The sequence below is a fragment of the Erpetoichthys calabaricus genome, chromosome 3 (assembly GCF_900747795.2).
Source record: "Erpetoichthys calabaricus chromosome 3, fErpCal1.3, whole genome shotgun sequence".
NCBI lineage: Eukaryota > Metazoa > Chordata > Cladistia > Polypteriformes > Polypteridae > Erpetoichthys > Erpetoichthys calabaricus.
In genome coordinates, this window is record NC_041396.2 from 238,064,149 (window position 1) to 238,082,966 (window position 18,818).

General features: G+C 42.2%; 1 protein-coding gene across 1 annotated transcript in view; it reads left to right on the forward strand.

Annotated features, from left to right (window-relative positions):
• Positions 1–5,574: 5,574 nt before the first annotated feature.
• Positions 5,575–18,818, forward strand: part of LOC127527109 (uncharacterized) — a 30,899-nt gene continuing 17,655 nt past the window's right edge. Inside the window, exon 1 of the mRNA XM_051924745.1 lies at positions 5,575–5,711. Coding sequence (XP_051780705.1) covers positions 5,575–5,711 — 137 coding nt within the window. The remainder of the gene's footprint in view (positions 5,712–18,818) is intronic.

Consider the following 18,818-nt stretch of genomic DNA (forward strand, 5'->3'; position numbering starts at 1 on the left):
ACTAAAATTTCTGTTTTCTCTTTATTTAGCTTGAGAAAATTACTATTCATCCATTTAGAAACACAAGTAAGATATTGTGTTAGTGAAATAACAGAGTCGGGGTCATCAGGTGCTATTGATAAATACAGCTGCGTGTCTGTGGTAGCTCACGTTATACCCCGAAATAATCTGACCTAACGGAAGTATGTAGATCGAAAAGAGCAGCGGACCCAGGATAGAGCCTTGTGGAACACCATATAGAATATCATGTGTCTTTGAGTTGTAATTACCACAACTAACAAAGAATTTTCTACCTGCCAGGTAGGATTCAAACCAGTTTAAGACACTGCCACCCATTGACTAAGGCGATTTCTAAGAATATCGTGATCAATGGTGTCAAATGCGGCACTCAAATCTAAGAGGATGAGAACAGATAAATGGCCTTCTGTGCTGTGATTTGTTCTGAAACCCGACTGAAACTTATCAAGAATAGCATGTTTATTGAGGTGGTCATTTAGCTGCATAATGACTGCCTTCTCTACAATTTTACTTAAGAAAGGCAGGTTAGAAATGGGCCTAAAATTTTCAAAAGCAGAGGGGTCAAGATTATTTTTCTTGAGTAGGGGTTTAACTGCAGCGGTCTTAAGACAGTCTGGGAAGACCCCCATATCTAATGACGAGTTAACTATGTTAAGAATACTATCAATTAGCACACCTGATACTTCTTTGAAAAAACTTGTTGGTATTGGGTCAAGGACGCAGGTGTAGGGTCTCAGTTGAGAAATTATTTTATGAAAATCAGGTAAGTCTATCCTGGTGAAAGAATTTAATTTGTTTATAACGGAGTACTGGGGCTTAAGAGGATCCGCAGTGTTGTTGATTGAAAAATACAGCAATAGCCTCACAAGTTTCACTGGAAGTATTTTGGAGGCATTTCATTGAGTTACCTGTGTTTAGCAGATGATCAATCAAAAACAAATAATCAATACAGGTTATTGAAATGCCAGGAATGTAAAGTGGGTGGAGTGGGTGGAGTTCAACAGTCCAGACTCATTTAATGTGTAGCTCCTGGCTGGCAAAACGAGCTGCCCACTGTCATTCAAAATTATGTCGACCTCAATGTGTTTAAGAAGCGTTTGAAAACTCTTTTCTTTGGTGAATTTCAAACTGACATTAGCTGTTAGGTTTTGCAATCGATGAATTGTTACTTGCTTGCATTTTGTTCTGAGGTCTTCACTTGTGATAATCAATTTTGTAACATTGTCTTGTAATACTTGTTCACATTTATTAACTTGACTATGTTGATCTCTTTTATAAGTTGTTTTGGATAAAAGCATCTAATAAGCAAATAAATGTTGTCAAACGAAGGACAAAACACCACAAAAATGTTTGGGGTAGCCACGCTGTATACTGAAAGTTCAGTTCAGAAAACAAAGCAGTGAAATCTTTTCAATACTGAGTTCATGACAGAACTGATTTATGAGAAACACAATGGTAGTTTTAAAGTCAGCCAGAAGACGTGATGTCAACGGGAATGGAACAGGAAGTGACATCATCAGGACCCGAACTAGCAGTGACGTACTTGGGGCCAGAACCTGAAGTGCTGCCATTAGAGCCAGGTGGAATTTCTCGTAACTGGTCTACAGAAGAAAATGAGAAAGGGTTAGTGCACTCTGCCAGCAAGTCCGGCATGGAATTACCCTCATTCGAGCCCTTTAGCCGCCTCCCATGCGCACGTGTGACATGGCCCCTGCCTCAGCCCAGATCCATTGGGTCGGGGTTTCCTAATCAAGAGGTCATGAACCCAAGAAAGAGCATCGGTGTTGTGGAGGAAGCCTCGTCAATGAACGAATGAAAACTTGTAAGGCTGTAGGTCAAGAAACCACCTTGTGACACGCGTGTTAAACAGTACTTCAGCTGTTTAATCGCTTACTTGATCTCCAAGGCTTCTCGTCCCACCTCTGCATACCTGGTTTCCTGTTTCAGCAGTTTCTGGCTCAGGAACATGACAGGGTGTTCAACACCATCAAGGCGTTGGCTCAGTACGGCACCAAGAGCTGTGCCTGTAGTGTCCGTCTGGAGGATGAAAGGTAAAGAGAAGTTAGGAGCTTTTAAATCCGGTGTTGATGAAAGGGCCTATTTTAAATCACTAAATGTAGCTTCTGCATTATTTTTGTATACCATGTTGTTCGGGGCCCTAATCTTTGTAAGATTAGTTAAAGGCACCGCTCTCTCAGAAAACGACGAACCTCCTCATTAATTCTCAGCCAATAAATTTGAGCTTAATCCACTCAAGGGTTTTTTGGTGGCCAGATGGCCTCCTAGGAGGTGGGTGTGTGCTAACTCGCAGTCCTGCTGCCGGAAGGTCTGCGGGACAAACAACAACTTCTGTACCTTCCCCTCATGCTCCGCTACCCAATAAAGAAGATCATTTTGCAAGACAAAGTGAGTGCCCTGTGGCATGGGATGGTGAGTGTGTTGGCCTTTAACCAGAACTACTGCGCTTTTCATTAATTTAAGGGAATCATCATTCCATTGTTCCCTTTTAAAGGAAGCCGGTGTCTGTCTAAATTGAAAGTGCAATTGGGAGAGAGGCTCTGCACCAACCTCAAGGGGCATGGTTTAATCCTGACTGCTGCGACTGGTGATGACGTTTCATCTCGCAATGGCCCTGAAATCGCTATGTCACACTGAGTGGCCACATCTACTCTTTCCACTGCCTATATACATGGTGTGGAGGCAGCCTGGGATATACTTTCTCCATCCATCATTAAGCCCAAAAATTTATTTCAGAATGGGTCATGTTAAAACACTTTTACTTTTAGACCTGTCTCACCCCTGGAACACTGGGAATGTAGTGTTTGAGAGGACTGCTACAGTCAAGTTTTTTAGCGAGCCTTCATAATTGATGATACATAAGGTGAACCTTTTCCAGCAGATTTCTCCATGGATGCAGGTTAGACTGGTCTTACCCTTTAATCACTGTCACTGCAACAAATATCAGCAGGCAACAATGGAGATATTGCTGCCAGACTCAAATAAGGCAGATGTTTTTTTACCTGTTGACAATTACCACTCCTGTACATGGACAAGTCAGGTGGTTGGTGAGTGCACAACACCCTTCCTCCCTGATACCCCTGCATTCCCCTTTGTCATCAAGCAGAAAAAGCATTTGCGGATCTGGGGACTTGAATGCTTGCTCTGAGCAGTGATAGTTGGGCCTGTAAGTAAGGACATGTTCCATCCTGGTTTGACTAAGGGACGGTTCTGCCCTTTCAGATTGTGAAGCCGCCTTAAGTCCTTCAATGATCTTGATTAGGTCAACCATATTTTTCAGAGGTTGTCCCCAGACCTGCTGGGCAAGATGTTCCAGAAGGTCATTCAACAGAAAATGCCAGACAATTTGCTGAACTATCTGGTGGGCATTTTTTTAATCTGGCCTTAGCCAGCACCCTGCCCTACCCCATAAAAAGAACACCTGCGAGTAGGTTGACCGCTCAGGGTCAATTCTCCACTGTCGTAGTGACTTCATCTGCTGGTCTGGGGCTCTCCCACGTTTAGCAAAGGGCTCTGCCTTTGCGGGAAGGGCACCCTCTTGTCCGATAGACCATAATAAGCCCCTTGAGCCCCCCCCCCCCTTCTGGTCCAGCCCAATTCTGTCAGGCCATCCCGCACACAAGTCTATGGATATTGGGGGCAGAGCTTGCACCTGGTGTCTGCAAACTGTGACACATGCCTCATACTCGGAAACTCTGGTACAGTACTCTCCCACCTGGTCATGTATAGATGGTAGTTCCTCCGAGAGGTGTTTCAGGCCCTGCTCCTGGGACATTCTGGACATTCTGCTGATTACGCCACTGTCAAAAGAAGGAAAAAAACACCACAAAATGTTTGGGGTAGCCACCCCATATACTGGAAGTTCAGTTCATAAAACAGAGCAGTGAAATCTTTTCAATACTGAGTCTGTAACAGAACTGATTTATGAGAGACAAAACGGTGATTTGAAAGCTTGGCAGAGGACCTGAATTAATCAGGAACGGAACCAGAAGTGACGTCATTAGGACCGGGACCGGAACTGGCGTCATTAGGGACAAACAGAATTTCACATAACTGGTCTGCAGAAGAAAGAGAGAAAGGCTTAGTGCACTCTGCCACAACCCTTCCCCAGCCCTTTAGCTGCCCCTGATGCGCACGTGTGTGACAATGTGAATGTAGATTTTAACTCTCAGTTGAGCACTTTTACAACTGAGAGCCTTAGTTTAATGACTATTTGATATTGCATATTTCTTTAATAAATATAATGTAATATATATTATATACTTTACTAAAACATAAATTTCTGCTATCACTATTATTTTTTAATATGACTTATTGTTACAAAAATCTATGTTTACATTTTTGTCTGATACCACTATTGAAGGCAAGTTACAACATTTGAGAAGTACTTGGGTTCATTTATTTTGTTTTTTCAATTTGAGCAAAGACAAGAGAAGTGAGGAGGAGAGGACAAAGCCTGAGGAGGAGTGGAGGGAGAAGGACTGAGGGCAAGAATGAAAAAATTGGGTTGGTGATTTGTACAGAATGTTTTTGCTGTAAATAAACCGGGCGTTCTCTTGAGCCTGTTTCCTGCCTGTGTGTGTCCGGGTTAGGGTGGTGGTACGCCACCTAGTGGCTTACGTTGGCATCCCAGATAGGACTCCTGGCCATCTGTTGGCAGGAGCCCCATAAATAATTTTGTGGCTCAACCCGAGACAGCAGTGCGAGGCACATAGCAGTGTGAAGGTGCTCACCCACAGCAGTATCACTGCTGCACACACACACGTGGTTTGTCAGTGTCAGGCACTGAAGCTGCGCCCACGGAAGCACCGCTCCCACCCAATGAGGAGAAAGAAGCACAGGCAGAGCCTTAAAACAGCGGCCACCCAATCGCCCGTCATTGCAAGTATTGCCCAGGTTGGCATACCTAGAGAAGAGGCCGGCTGGAGGAGGCGTGTTCCGGATTGCGGGATCCTGGAGGTAGGTTAGGGGCCCTGGGAAGGTTGTTTGTCGGTCCCGTATACCTACCTCATAGAAGTTGAGCCGGTGGATCCTGCCCTTTGGCCTAAGCACACCGATCCGTGGAGCGACGGTGGGACAACCTCAGAGGAATCAGTGGAGGAAGACATAAACCTGCTGTTCTCCATATGATAACCAGCGGAGTAGGATCGCCTGGACTATTTTGTCCCCATCGAGACTGATCCAAGGGAAGAGGGGGCAGTGGGGGGGCTGGACCACCCTCCACAAAGCAGGTAGGAGAGCGGATGGCATGTGTCAGAGCCCCATGGAATTCTTGGTTACAAGGGTGGCCGACGAATGTCCGCTCTAATGGACTCCTGAGGGAGCCAGCGCAGGACACACAAGTGCTTGATGGATCCCGGCCGGAGGCTAAGGATGAGAACCCCGAATCCACTGCTGGCAGAGATAACTAACCTGCTGTCGGCTGTACAGGATTTGGAGGTTGTTCTCCAGCCCATACAGTCTCTCTTACAGATGGTCAGCTAGCTGAAGCAGGTGTTAGAAAGACTGGAGAAGACGGCTGGAATGCCTCTGGGGACGATGCAGGAGTCCCTCAGGAAGCTCAGCGCGGGATTCTCTGGCCACACAGATGCAGCGGTACTGGTGAATGATTCCTCTACCATAAAGAAAACTGGACAACTGTGCAAATGTCCTCCTGATATAAAGCATGAAGGAAGGCAAGTAGCCAGGTGTCCGACAGTAGACCATGATGTGATGAATGATCGTGTAGTGGGGGAGGAAACGGCAGAGGCGCAAGACAGGAGTCGGCTTGCATGTGCCGGCACCTAAAGCACCCCGCCCCAAATGCCAGCAGTGGTCTCACGGCAGTCGAGAGGGGTGCAGACAGCATGGGGTCTCTTTTTGTTTCATAGAGAGACTCAGACTGTCGCTGCAACCCAGATTATAATGGGGCCCCAGAAAGGGAAGACCGGGTCTTCAAACACTGCAGCTTGTGAGCCTGTGTGCTCACATGTGAAGAAGGGCCACTCTCCGTGGACACGGAGGGGTGGTCCAACCCCAGCTGAGTACAAAGCCGAGTGGGTGTTCCCACAATGCTTCAATGCCCGGAGGGCCTGGATGCGTAGTGGGGAGTGGCTCTGTTTCAAGTGCCACCAAATCGGTCACGGGTGGAGGCACTGCAGGGAGAATAGCGCCATAGTAGCCATGAGAAAGCGTCGGCGCAGCATCTCTCCATCCCCTTTCTGTTTATATTTTTCAGGATGGAACCATGGCTTGGACGAGAGCAGCTCCCCATCCAACAGAAGAACAGCCCTCGCGGGACAGGATGCTTTGCCTGGCAAGGCTCATCAGGGGGTGGAGCAGTGTGGCAGCTGGCGGGAATCCTTACCCGTCCAGGACACCCTTGGTTTCCAGTGGGGCCATGGACCTTTCCAGCCACTCCTTTGATAACTTGGCTGTGTGCTTAGGGTCGTTGTCTTGCTGAAAGATGAACCATCGCCCCAGTTTGAGGTTAAGAGCACTCTGGAGCAGGTTTTCATCCAGGATGTCTCTGTACATTGCTGCAGTCATCTTTCCCTTTTTCCTGACTAGTCTCTCTGTTCCTGCCATTGAAAAACATCCCCTCAGCATGATGCTGCCACCACCATGCTTCACTGTAGGGATGGTATTGGCCTGATGATGAGCGGTGCCTGGTTTCCTCCAAATGTGACGCCTGGCATTCACACCAAAGAGTTCAATCTTTGTCTCATCAGACCAGAGAATTTTCTTTCTCATGGTCTGAGAGTCCTTCAGGTGCCTTTTGGCAAACTCCAGGCAGGCTACCATGTGCCTTTTACTAAGGAGTGGCTTCTGTCTGGCCACTCTACCATACAGGCCTGATTGGTGGATTGCTGCAGAGATGGTTGTCCTTCTGGAAGGTTCTCCTAACTCCACAGAGGACCTCTGGAGCTCTGACAGAGTGACCATCGGGTTCTTGGTCACCTCGCTAACTAAGGCCCTTCTCCCCCGATCGCTCAGTTTAGATGGCCGGCCAGCTCTAGGAAGAGTCCTGGTGGTTTCTAACTTCTTCCACTTATGGATGATGGAGGCCACTGTGCTCATTAGGACCTTCAAAGAAGCAGGAATTTTTCTGTAACTATCCCCAGATTTGTGCCTCGAGACAATCCTGTTTCAGAGGTCTACAAACAATTCCTTTGACTTCATGCTTGGTTTGTGCTCTGACATGAACTGTCAACTGTGGGACCTTATATAGACAGGTGTGTGCCTTTCCAAATCATGTCCAATCAACTGAATTTACCACAGGTGGACTCCAATTAAGCTGCAGAAACATCTCAAGGATGATCAGGGGAAACAGGATGCACCTGAGCTCAATTTTGAGCTTCATGGCAAAGGCTATGAATACTTATGTACATGTGCTTTTTCATTTTTTTTATTTTTAATAAATTTGCAAAAATCTCAAGTAAACTTTTTTCACATTGTCATTATGGGGTGTTGTGTGTAGAATTCTGAGGGAAAAAATGAATTTAATCCATTTTAGAATAAGGCTGTAACATAACAAAATGTGGAAAAAGTGATGTGCTGTGAATACTTTCCGAATGCACTGTATATTAAGTACAAAATCTGATCTGTGTCTTCTCACTGAAACCTGGCTTAGTAAATGTGACACTGTCCCCCTAGGTGAGGCGTCACCAGATGGCTACTCGTTCCTTCATAAGTCTAGAGATTTTGGTCGAGGAGGAGGCCTTGGTATAATTCATTGTAACAAAATGCAAATCACTTCTAAAAATTTAGGCAACTTTACATCCTTTGAGGCATTCATTTTAAATATTAAAACAGATTCCAACATAATTATAGTGCTAGTTTACAGACCACCAGGGCCGTATTCATTGTTCATGACTGAATTTAGCAACCTTCTATCTGATTTGGCTATAAATTATGATCACGTAGTACTGATGGGGGATTTTAATGTACACATTGATGTGGAAACTGACACTTTTAGCAAATGTTTTACTTATTTGTTAAATTCAGTAGGATTTTGTCAGATTGTCAAATGGTCCAACTCATAATCATAACCACACATTAGATTTAATTATAAATTACAAAGTTGAAATTCAAAATTTAAATATCACTCCATTAAATGAAGTTATTTCCGATCACTACTTAATTACATTTGATTTAGTTCTGTCCTTGTCAACACACTCCCAGATTAAAACAAAGACAGTGCGACATCTAGATTGTAATTCTGCTTCAAAATTTATAGTAACTTTGAGTAAGTCAAGTGTAATTGTGGAAAACAATTTAGATCAGCTAACATCACATTATAATGTGACCTTGAGAGATGCTCTGGACGCAGTGGCCCCCCTTAAAACAAAAGTGATCAAAGCACATAGAAACTCTCCCTGGTTTAATGAAAACACGTGAGCTCTTAAATTAAAGTGTCGAAAACTGGAGCGCAGATGGAGAACAACAAAGCTACATGTCTTTCAAATTGCATGGACAGAGAGTGTTAATAAATATAAAAAAGCCCACTTTAAAGCTCGCTCAGAATACTATTCTACATTAATAGATAACAATAATAAAAATCCTTGGGTACTGTTTAGAACAGTGGCTAAATTAACATATGGAAATTCAGATCAACAGTGCAAAATACCAACAGATATTAGCAATACAGACTTTATGAACTTCTTCAATGAGAAAATTAAAAATATAAGATCCCAGATCTCTGCATCACACTACAAACCAAATACTGGCTTAGCAGACCCTGTCTCACATTGCATTCAGTGCTTTAGTCATTTTAATCCTGTAACTGAGCAGGAAGTCTTAACTTTAATTTCAAAAATGAAGCCCACTGCTTGCTCCCTAGATCCAGTGCCAAAAAAAATAGATAGATAGATAGATAGATAGATAGATAGATAGATAGATAGATAGATAGATAGATAGATAGATAGATAGATAGATAGATAGATAGATAGATAGATAGATACTTTATTAATCCCAATGGGAAATTCACATTATCCAGCAGCAGTATACTGATACAATAAATAATATTAAATTAAAGATTTATAATAATAATAATGCAGGGGAAAAACAGACAATAACTTTGTATAATGTTAAATGTTAACGTTTACCCCCCCGGGTGAAATTGAAGAGTTGCATAGTTTTGGGGAGGAACGATCTCCTCAATCTGTCAGTGGAGCAGGTCAGTGATAGCAGTCTGTCGCTGCAGCTGCTCTTCTGTCTGGTGATGATACTATTTAGTGGATGCAGTGGATTCTCCATAATTGATAGGAGCCTGCTGAGCGCCCTTCGCTCTGCCACACATGTTAAACTGTCCAGCTCCATGGCAACAATAGAGCCTGCCTTCCTCACCAGTTTGTCCAGGCGTGAGGCGTCTTTCTTCTTAATGCTGCCTCCCCAGCACACCACCGCGTAGAAGAGGGCGCTCGCCACAACTGTTTGATAGAACATCTGCAGCATCTTATTGCAGATGTTGAAGGACGCCAGCCTTCTAAGGAAGTATAACCGGCTCTGTTCTTTCTTGCACAGAGCATCAGTATTGGCAGTCCAGTCTAATTTATCATCCAGCTGCACTCCCAGATATTTATAGGTCTGCACCATCTGCACACAGTCACCTTTGATGATCACAGTGTCCATGAGGGGTCTGGGCCTCCTAAAATCTACCACCAGCTCCTTGGTTTTGCTGGTGTTCAGTTGTATGTGGTTTGAGTCGCACCATTTAACAAAGTCATTAATTAGGTCCCTATACTCCTCCTCCAGCCCATTCCTGATGCAGCCCACGATAGCACTGTCATCAGCAAACTTTTGCACGTGGCAGGACTCCGAGTTGTATTGGAAGTCCAAAGTATATAGGCTGAACAGGACCGGAGAAAGTACAGTACCTTGTGGTGCTCCTGTGTTGCTGACCACAATGTCAGACGTGCAGTTCCCAAGACACACATACTGAGGTCTGTCTTTAAGATAGTCCACGATCCATGCCACTAGGTATGAATCTACTCCCATCTCTGTCAGCTTGTCCCTAAGGAACAGAGGTTGGATTGTGTTGAAGGCGCTAGAGAAGTCTAGAAACATAATTCTTACAGCACCACTGCCTCTGTCTAAGTGGGAGAGGGATCGGTGTAACATATAGATGATGGCATCCTCCGCTCCCACCTTCTCCTGATATGCAAACTGCAGAAGGTCAAGGGCCTGTTGAACCTGTGGCCTAAGGTGGTGAAGCAGCAGCCTCTCCATGGTCTTCATCACATGTGATGTCAGAGCAACAGGCCGAAAGTCATTCAGCTCACTAGGACGTGATACCTTTGGGACTGGGGTGATGCAAGATGTTTTCCAAAGCCTCGGGACTCTCCCCTGTTCCAGGCTCAGGTTGAAGATGCGCTGTAGAGGACCCCCCAGCTCCGATGCACAGACCTTCAGCAGTCATGGCGATACTCCATCTGGACCCGCTGCTTTGCTGGCACGAAGTCTCCTCAGCTCTCTGCTCACCTGCGCTGTTGTAATTATGGGTGGGGATGTCTCTCCTATGCTGGTATCAGCAGAAGGATGTGTGGAGGGTGCAATACTCCGAGGTGAGAGTGAGAGTGGGTTAGGGTGGTCAAACCTGTTAAAGAAGATGTTCATTTGGTTTGTTCTCTTCACGTCTCTCTCGATGGTGGTACCCCGCTTCGAGCTGCAGCCAGTGATGATCTTCATCCCATCCCACACTTCCTTCATGCTGTTATTCTGCAACTTCTGCTCCAGCTTTCTCTTGTACTGCTCCTTCGCCGCCCTGAGCTGGACTCGGAGTTCCTTCTGCACACGCTTGAGCTCATGCTGATCACCATCTTTAAAAGCCCTTTTCTTCTGGTTCAAAAGGCCCTTGATGTCACTTGTAATCCATGGCTTGTTGTTAGCATAGCAGCGTACAGTTCTTACTGGAACTCCAATGTCCGTACAGAAGTTGATGTAGTCAGTAGTGCAGTCAACAACCTCCTCAATGTTCTCACAATGTGATCCCTGCAGGATATCCCAGTCTGTAGTTCCAAAACATTCTCTCAGAGTATTCTCAGCCTCCGGGGTCCACTTCCTGAATGATCGTGTGGTTACAGGTAGGACCCTCCCTTTTGGTTTGTAGTGAGGCTGAAGCAGAACCAGGTTATGATCTGCTTTCCCAAGCGCAGGCAGCGGGGTGGCGCTGTATGCGTCTTTAACGTTTGCATACAGTAAATCAATAGTCTTATTTTCCCGGGTGTTACAGTCCACATACTGGGAGAAGGCAGGTAATGTTTTGTCCAGCGTCACATGGTTAAAGTCTCCAGCGATTAGCACAAGCAACTCAGGGTGCTGCGTTTCTAACTTAGCAACAGCAGAATGGATGATGTCACTCGCTGTCTCCACGTCTGCCCAAGTAGGAATGTATACAATAACAACAATGACGTGTCCAAACTCTCTGGGCAAGTAATAGGGACGCAAACCTACGGCCAACAGTTCGTTGTCCCTGCAGCAAGTGGAGATTTTGACGTTAACATGTCCAGAGTTACACCATCGTGTATTAACATAGAGAGCGAGTCCTCCTCCTTTGTGCTTCCCGCAGGTACTTGTGTCTCTGTCCGCTCTAACTGTGCTAAACCCGGGTAGCTCCACATTAGCATCTGGGATGGTGTTAGTTAACCACGTTTCGCAAAAACACAACAAACTGCATTCTCTGTAGGTTCTGACATTTTTCACCAGCACAGCCAGTTCGTCGATCTTATTTGAGATTGAGTTCATATTCCCCAGAATCACAGAAGGCACCGAAGGCTTAAAACGCCACTTTCTTGCAAGCCGCTTCATTTTCAGCTTCGTGCCCGCTCTGCTGCCACGATACCGCCTTCTTACCTTGTTGGGTAAATAGGGAACCACACCGGCACTGGCATTTGTTCTCAGCGCTCGAAGTTGAGTACTTCAATAGGCGAATCTCGCCGTGTAAAAATCCATGCCCACATTGTAAAAGTAAGTGTGTCCAGTGAACAAATCCACATAAAATAAAGTGATAGGATTGATCAATAAATAAAAATAGAAAAATAAAAGTAGAAAAGTACACATACACATACAGTCATACACGGAGCTGCTGAAAAGGCTGCCACTCTCGGCGGCGCCGGATGTAATGATAGATGTAGTAAAAAGTGCAATGAATGTTCTTGCAGCACCTATTCTAAACATTATCAGTAGTTCATTATTGCATGGCACAGTACCTGATACACTAAAAGTGTCAGTCATTAAACCATTACTTAAAAAGTCAGACCTAGACCCACACATACTAAATAATTATAGGCCTGTTTCAAATCTACCATTTCTCACTAAAATACTAGAAAAAGTAGTCGCCAATCAGCTTCAGTCACAACTTACGCATTACAATTTATTTGAGAAATTCCAGTCTGGGTTTCGCACTGGTCATAGTACAGAAACGGCACTAACGCAGGTTGTAAACGACATTCTGATATCCTCTGATGAAGGAAACTCCACTGTAATTATGTTGTTGGACTTAAGTGCAGCATTTGACACCATCAACCACTCTATTTTACTACACAGGCTAGAAAATGATGTTGGGCTTACAGGCACCATACTCGCTTGGTTTAGTTCTTATTTATCAAATCGATTCCAATATGTACAGAAATGTGCTGACAGTACTCCATCATTATACACAGAAGTTCAATATGGTGTCCCCAGGGCTTAGTACTGGGACCTTTACTGTTTTCACTTTACATGCTTCCACTGGGATCTATCATTTGGAAACATAATGTTAATTTTTCACTCGTATGCAGATGACACCCAGTTATACCTTTCATTTAAATCAGATGAAGTTTCTCCGATGTTGTCTTTAATTAGTTGTGTTAGCAAATTAAAGGAGTGGATGAATGAGAACTACTTGCCTTTAAATACAGATAAAACAGAGATGTTAATTGTTGGAGGGAATGACGCTGATCATAACAATATTTTGTCATCATTTAACTCAGTTGGAATCCCAATTAATTTTACTGAATCAGCCCGCAATCTAGGAGTTATCTTTGACTCTAGCATGTCATTTAAAGCGCATATTACAAAGTTGTCCAAAACATGCTTCTTCCATCTTAAAAATGTTAGGAAATTAAGGAGCTTTCTAAATAAACAGGATTCTGAGATATTAATTCATGCATTTATCTCTAGTAGGATTGACTACTGCAATGCGGTGTTCACTGGATGTTCAAACTGTTCTTTATACAGCCTCCAGTTAATACAAAATTATTACAAGAACAAGAAAATACGAACACATAACTCCAGTTCTGAAATCCTTACACTGGCTCCTGGTTAAGTTTAGGGCAGATTTCAAAATCCTTCTTTTAACATATAAAGCATTAAATGGCCGAGGTCCGGCTTACTTGTCTGAACTTATCATGACTTACAAACCAGAGCATACATTAAGATCTCAAGATGCTGGTCTGCTTATGGTTCCAAGGATTAATAAAATAACAATGGGAGGTAGAGCTTTTACTTACAGGGCCCCTAAACTGTGGAATGGTCTGCCTGCTACTATAAGAGATGCCCCTTCTGTCTCAGCTTTTAAATCCCGGCTGAAGACTCACTACTTCAGTTTAGCATATCCTGACTAGAGCTGCTGATTAACTGTACATACTGCATCTCTGTTGTTAGTCATTAGCACTAAAACATAAGTAACATGATAGTTATAATTGGATACTAACCCTCACCTATTCTGTTTCTCTTCTCGGTACTCAAATGTGGCACTTGGTGTCACGGCCCACCTGCCAAGTTGTTTTGCCTGCCTAAGGTAAAGTTATCCCTGATGGAGGATCGCAGGAATCGTGAGAAAGAGGGGTCCTTTCATCGGACTGGCTGGCCCAACACTGTTTCAGCCGTGGAATGGCCAAATGGGGGAGGCAGCTTGATGGATGAGGTCTCCAGGAGTCTAAAATTATCCAAATCTTATTATGTGATATCATCTACTGTTAAATTCTGCTCCGTACTTCTAAAAAATTTTTATTTTTTATTTTTTATTGAGGATTTGTTCTGTTCTGTGTATTGTATTGTATTGACCCGCTTCTTTTGACACCCACTTCACGCCTAACCTACCTAGAAAGTGGTCTCTTTTTGAACTGCCTTTCCCAAGGTTTTTTCCATTTTTCCCTACTTGGTTTTTTTGGGAGTTTTTCCTTGTCTTCTTAGAGAGTCAAGGCTGGGGGGCTGTCAAGAGGCAGGGCCTGTTAAAGCCCATTGTGGCAGTTCCTGTGTGATTTTGGGCTATACAAAAATAAACTGTATTGTATTGTATTGTATTGTACATGTAAGCTGGAAGAGTGCTGGATGGAAAATACAACTTGTGATGCATACAATTGTCAAAGTCTTGTAAAATACTTTAACTAAGTCTTTTGTGCAACAAAGATTGTGCTGATGTACTCAATGCATTGTAGCAGCACTCAGAAACTCTTTCTTTTCATTGCCCCATTGCCTTTTTTTACTTAACAGAGCTCTTAATTAACATGATCTTTTTATATATTGGGGTAAATCAGCCCAGACACCGACATACACCAAGACACACAAACGCAAAACACACACTTTTATTTATAGTTCTTGCCCTTCAGCACACAAATTACCACAAATAGGCTCAGTCCCTTCTCTCTCTTTCTTTTGTTCTTTCTTCTTTTTCTCTCTTCTACCACCTCTACTCCTCCCTTCGCAAGCTCTGTCCTCCACCTCCCAACTCGGGCTCTTCAAATGGAGTAAGGTGGCCACTTTTATGTTGCACCTGGATGTGCTCCAGGTGCTCCTTGACGATCTTTCTGCAGCACTTCCTGGTGTAGCAGGAGTGCTGCAGTCCAGGGCTCCAGAATCATCCAGGTGCCCCCTGGCATTGGCTACGGGTGCCAACAGAGTTCAGCTAGCCTTTCGTGTCCTGGGGGGAGGAATTGTCTCTCTCCCAGTCCTTCCATCCTCCAGGAGTTGTCCAGCCATCCACCACAATATTTATTTATTTTCCAAACAAATGTGGAGGTTTATCTTTTATATGAATACACTAAGTTAACCAAACGTATCATCAACAATGGGAAAAGTCAGAAAATAAATATGTATGGAATTTTAGAGCATGATACGGCAATTTCAACTCATTGTCACACTTACACTTTAATGACCTAACAAGTGTCATCTCATTTCGGTCTGGTATGGAATCTAGTGTCTATTAAACTTTTTCCAAAAAATTATTTTACAAATATGCACAGTACAGAAATGTTTTGCAACCCATGTTAGGGTAGTCTTAGGAAAAATAACAGGCAAGATTTATTACTGACATGTGTATAAGTCTCTTGATTGCTCGAAGCACATCTTTAATGAGTACACAGGGGAAGGCCTAATGTATTAAGTGTATGTATAAATATAACCTTCTTCTCAAATAATCTGGACATATGCATATACTGTACACGGTGACCTGAACATATCTGTATTTAAAATAAACATAATGGAATTACCTGTAAAGGATAACCAATCAGTTCAATATTGTTTTCATTCTGGGAATATTTCTTGCATGAAAGAAATCCGAACTAAGTATTCTTCTGTGATCCTCTATATTTTTGGAACGGCTGCAGTAATGATTACGTTTTGTGGAAATCTTGTGGTGATAATTTCTATCGGTCATTTCAAGCAGCTCCACACACCAACCAACATACTTGTTCTTTCCCTGGCTGTAGCAGACTTCTTAGTGGGAATTATTATAATGCCTTTCATGCTCATTCAGTCGGTGGAAACATGTTGGTATTTTGGGGAGACAGTTTGTTACATTTATACATGCTTTCTTACAACATTAACTACAGTTTCTGTGTTTAATTTAGTATTAATAGCTATTGATCGATACTTTGCTGTTTGTGATCCATTACTTTATTCTACTAGAATCACTGTACGGATTACGTGCATAGCTGTTCTGATTATCTGGTTGCTAACATTTTCTTATGCATGTGCAGAAGTGTTTAGTGGTGGAAGTATTGAAGGCAATTTGGAATTAGATCCATGTCCTGGAGACTGCCTCCTCATGCTTAATTCAACTTGGTCAATAGTGGACCCTATATTTGGCTTAATCTTCCCTGTTTACATAATGGCAATTCTTTACACCAAAATTTTTATTGTTGCAAAACGACATGCAAAAGCAATCTCAATGCAGCAAAACTCACAAAACAATAAATACAAAAGCAACAAGAGTAAAAAATCAGAAAGAAAAGCAGCAAAAACTTTAGGAATAGTTATAGCAGTATTCTTGTTTTGCTTGTCACCAATGAATGTCTTTACAGTAATCACTTTATTTACAAATGTAACTCTTCCTTCTGCCGTATCATGCACTCTTATTTGGCTTATTTATTTAAACTCAAGCATGAATCCAATCATGTATGCATTGTTTTATCCTTGGTTTCAAAAATCCTTTAAGCTAATTGTAACTTTACAGATATGTAGAAATGGATCATCTTTAATAAAATTGATCCCAGAATATTAGTTTTTTTTAATGAATATACCTTTTCCCTACAACTGTGTCAATCCTAATATTTTTGTATGCAAATGAAAAGTAAATAATGGCATTGATCAAATGTATTTTCTTTTAATATAATATTATTAAGCAATAAATATGGATAATTATGTTTTATTTTTGTCAGTAGCCAACTTCATCATTCTGCTCCTTTTCACCCACTAAGGTCTACCAATTCTGACAATCTTGTTGTGCCCCATAGTACCCTGTGCTGCACTGAAAAAAGAGCCTTTAGCTCTACTGCAGCCAGACTTTGGAACGACTTCCCTAAATTTATTAGATCAGCCAACTGGACCAGTTCTTTTGAAAATTACATTTGTTCAGAAAGGCATTTAACCCCTAATTTCTGACCCATCCTTTCTGTTGACCTTCTTTGTCCAGGTGTTCAAGATATTATTTAGTAGCATCACAAATTATTTGTTCAGGGTATACTTGTTGTATTTTGTAGTTTTTTTATTCTAGTTTGTTGACTTTAATCCTAATTCAAAGCCTTGTGTTTACTGCATTTAGTTTTTATTTAGTGTTTTGTGATAATATGATGTATACAATGTTGTAATTTTGATCTTTTTTTGTTTTTTCCCTTCTGTTCATTATTGCATTGTTGTGAAACACATTGAACATTTGAAAGGTGCTATATAAATAACATTTATTATTTTTTTTTGTTATTATTGTGAGTGTGTGGCACGATGGCGCAGTGGGTAGCGCTGCTGCCTCGCAGTTGGGGGACTTGGGTTCGCTTCCCGGGTCCTCCCTGCGTGGAGTTTGCATGTTCTCCCCGTGTCTGCGTGGGTTTCCTCCGGGTGCTCTGGTTTCCTCCCACAGTCCAAAGACATGCAGGTTAGGTGCATTGGTGATTCTAAATTGGCCCTAGTTTGTGCTGGGTGTGTTTGTGTGTGTCCTGTGGTGGGTTGGCACCCTGCCCAGGATTGGTTCCTGCTTTGTGCCCTATGATGGCTGGGATTGGCTCCAGCAGACCCCCATGATCCTGTGTTTGGATTTAGTTGGTTGGAAAATGGATGGCTTATTGTAAATATTAAGCTAGTGACTTTTCAATATCAGATTTTCATAGCATCATCTTCAGTGTTGAAACCAAATGTAATGAGAAAAACTGTCAATCAGAGTCAGAGATAAGTTTTTTCAGTACTAAAAATGGAAAACATAATGGTTATATTATTGCCTTGAAACGACAGCTATATTTCAAATCACCCATTCATTTTCTGAACTGAGTTCTTCTGTTACAGGGGTTCAGAGCTTAACTCGCAGATATGTAGAAATGGATCATCTTTAACAAAATTGATCCCAGAGTGTGAAGGGGTGATCATCATGAATTAAATACTAGTACATCAATGGGACACATTCTTGTACACACAGTTTCATTTTATAGTCAATTATAGCTAACCTCACAAGTATATTGCTGTGTACAAAATATTTGGAGAAAATCCAAGTGAAGCCACGACTGTATGTAAAAATAGCTTAAATCATTTTTAATGGTAATTAGGTATGTTATAATGTCATTCAGCAGCAATTGCCACTGTACCTAAATGAACCTTGTATATAGAAATATGTATGCTGCATGTGTGGATTCCCCGTGTATTTTAATATTACTGGAAAACTGTGATGAATCAGGTAGCTTTCTTGCTTCACAATTCTTGGAATATATTTCCATATATGACTAGGGTGTATACTTTGTTCAATATGCATATTTCCTATTCATTAGCCTAGTTTTGCACAAAGTACCTACAAAATTTAAATATATACTGTTAGGTTTACTTGCATTTCTAAACTGGTATCTCAGATTTAATGTTTGTGTTTTTGGTGTACATTGCAGGTAACTTCAATAACACATCCAGGGTTGGCTTTTTAAACATTAATGTCATGATACAGTCATTTCCAGGTCTTTTAAGGCATAATCAGGTAAAAACTGGATAAAGAAGAAAGAGGGGCATTATAAAAAATAAAATTTCCAAACATCCCAGTACAGATTACAAAATCTGCTACCTTATAAATAAAAAAATGCATTTCTATGACAGACATCATTTTGAATTCAATATGCAGTCAATGATATTCTCATCAGATAAACAAGTTATGTACTTCATAAAAAGAAAACTGTTAACCCTTCTCTGAGGTAGATTCCTGCATTGGCCATTGTGGGGTTTTGGTTCCCCAACATTCCTGAATTTGGAATATGCAGTATGGAAAAATTTAAAGGCAGATTGAAGGTAAAAATAAATAAACCAATTTTAAAATGTAATTGTTCTCTACACATTTTTTTTAAAGCTGAAAAAAGCTT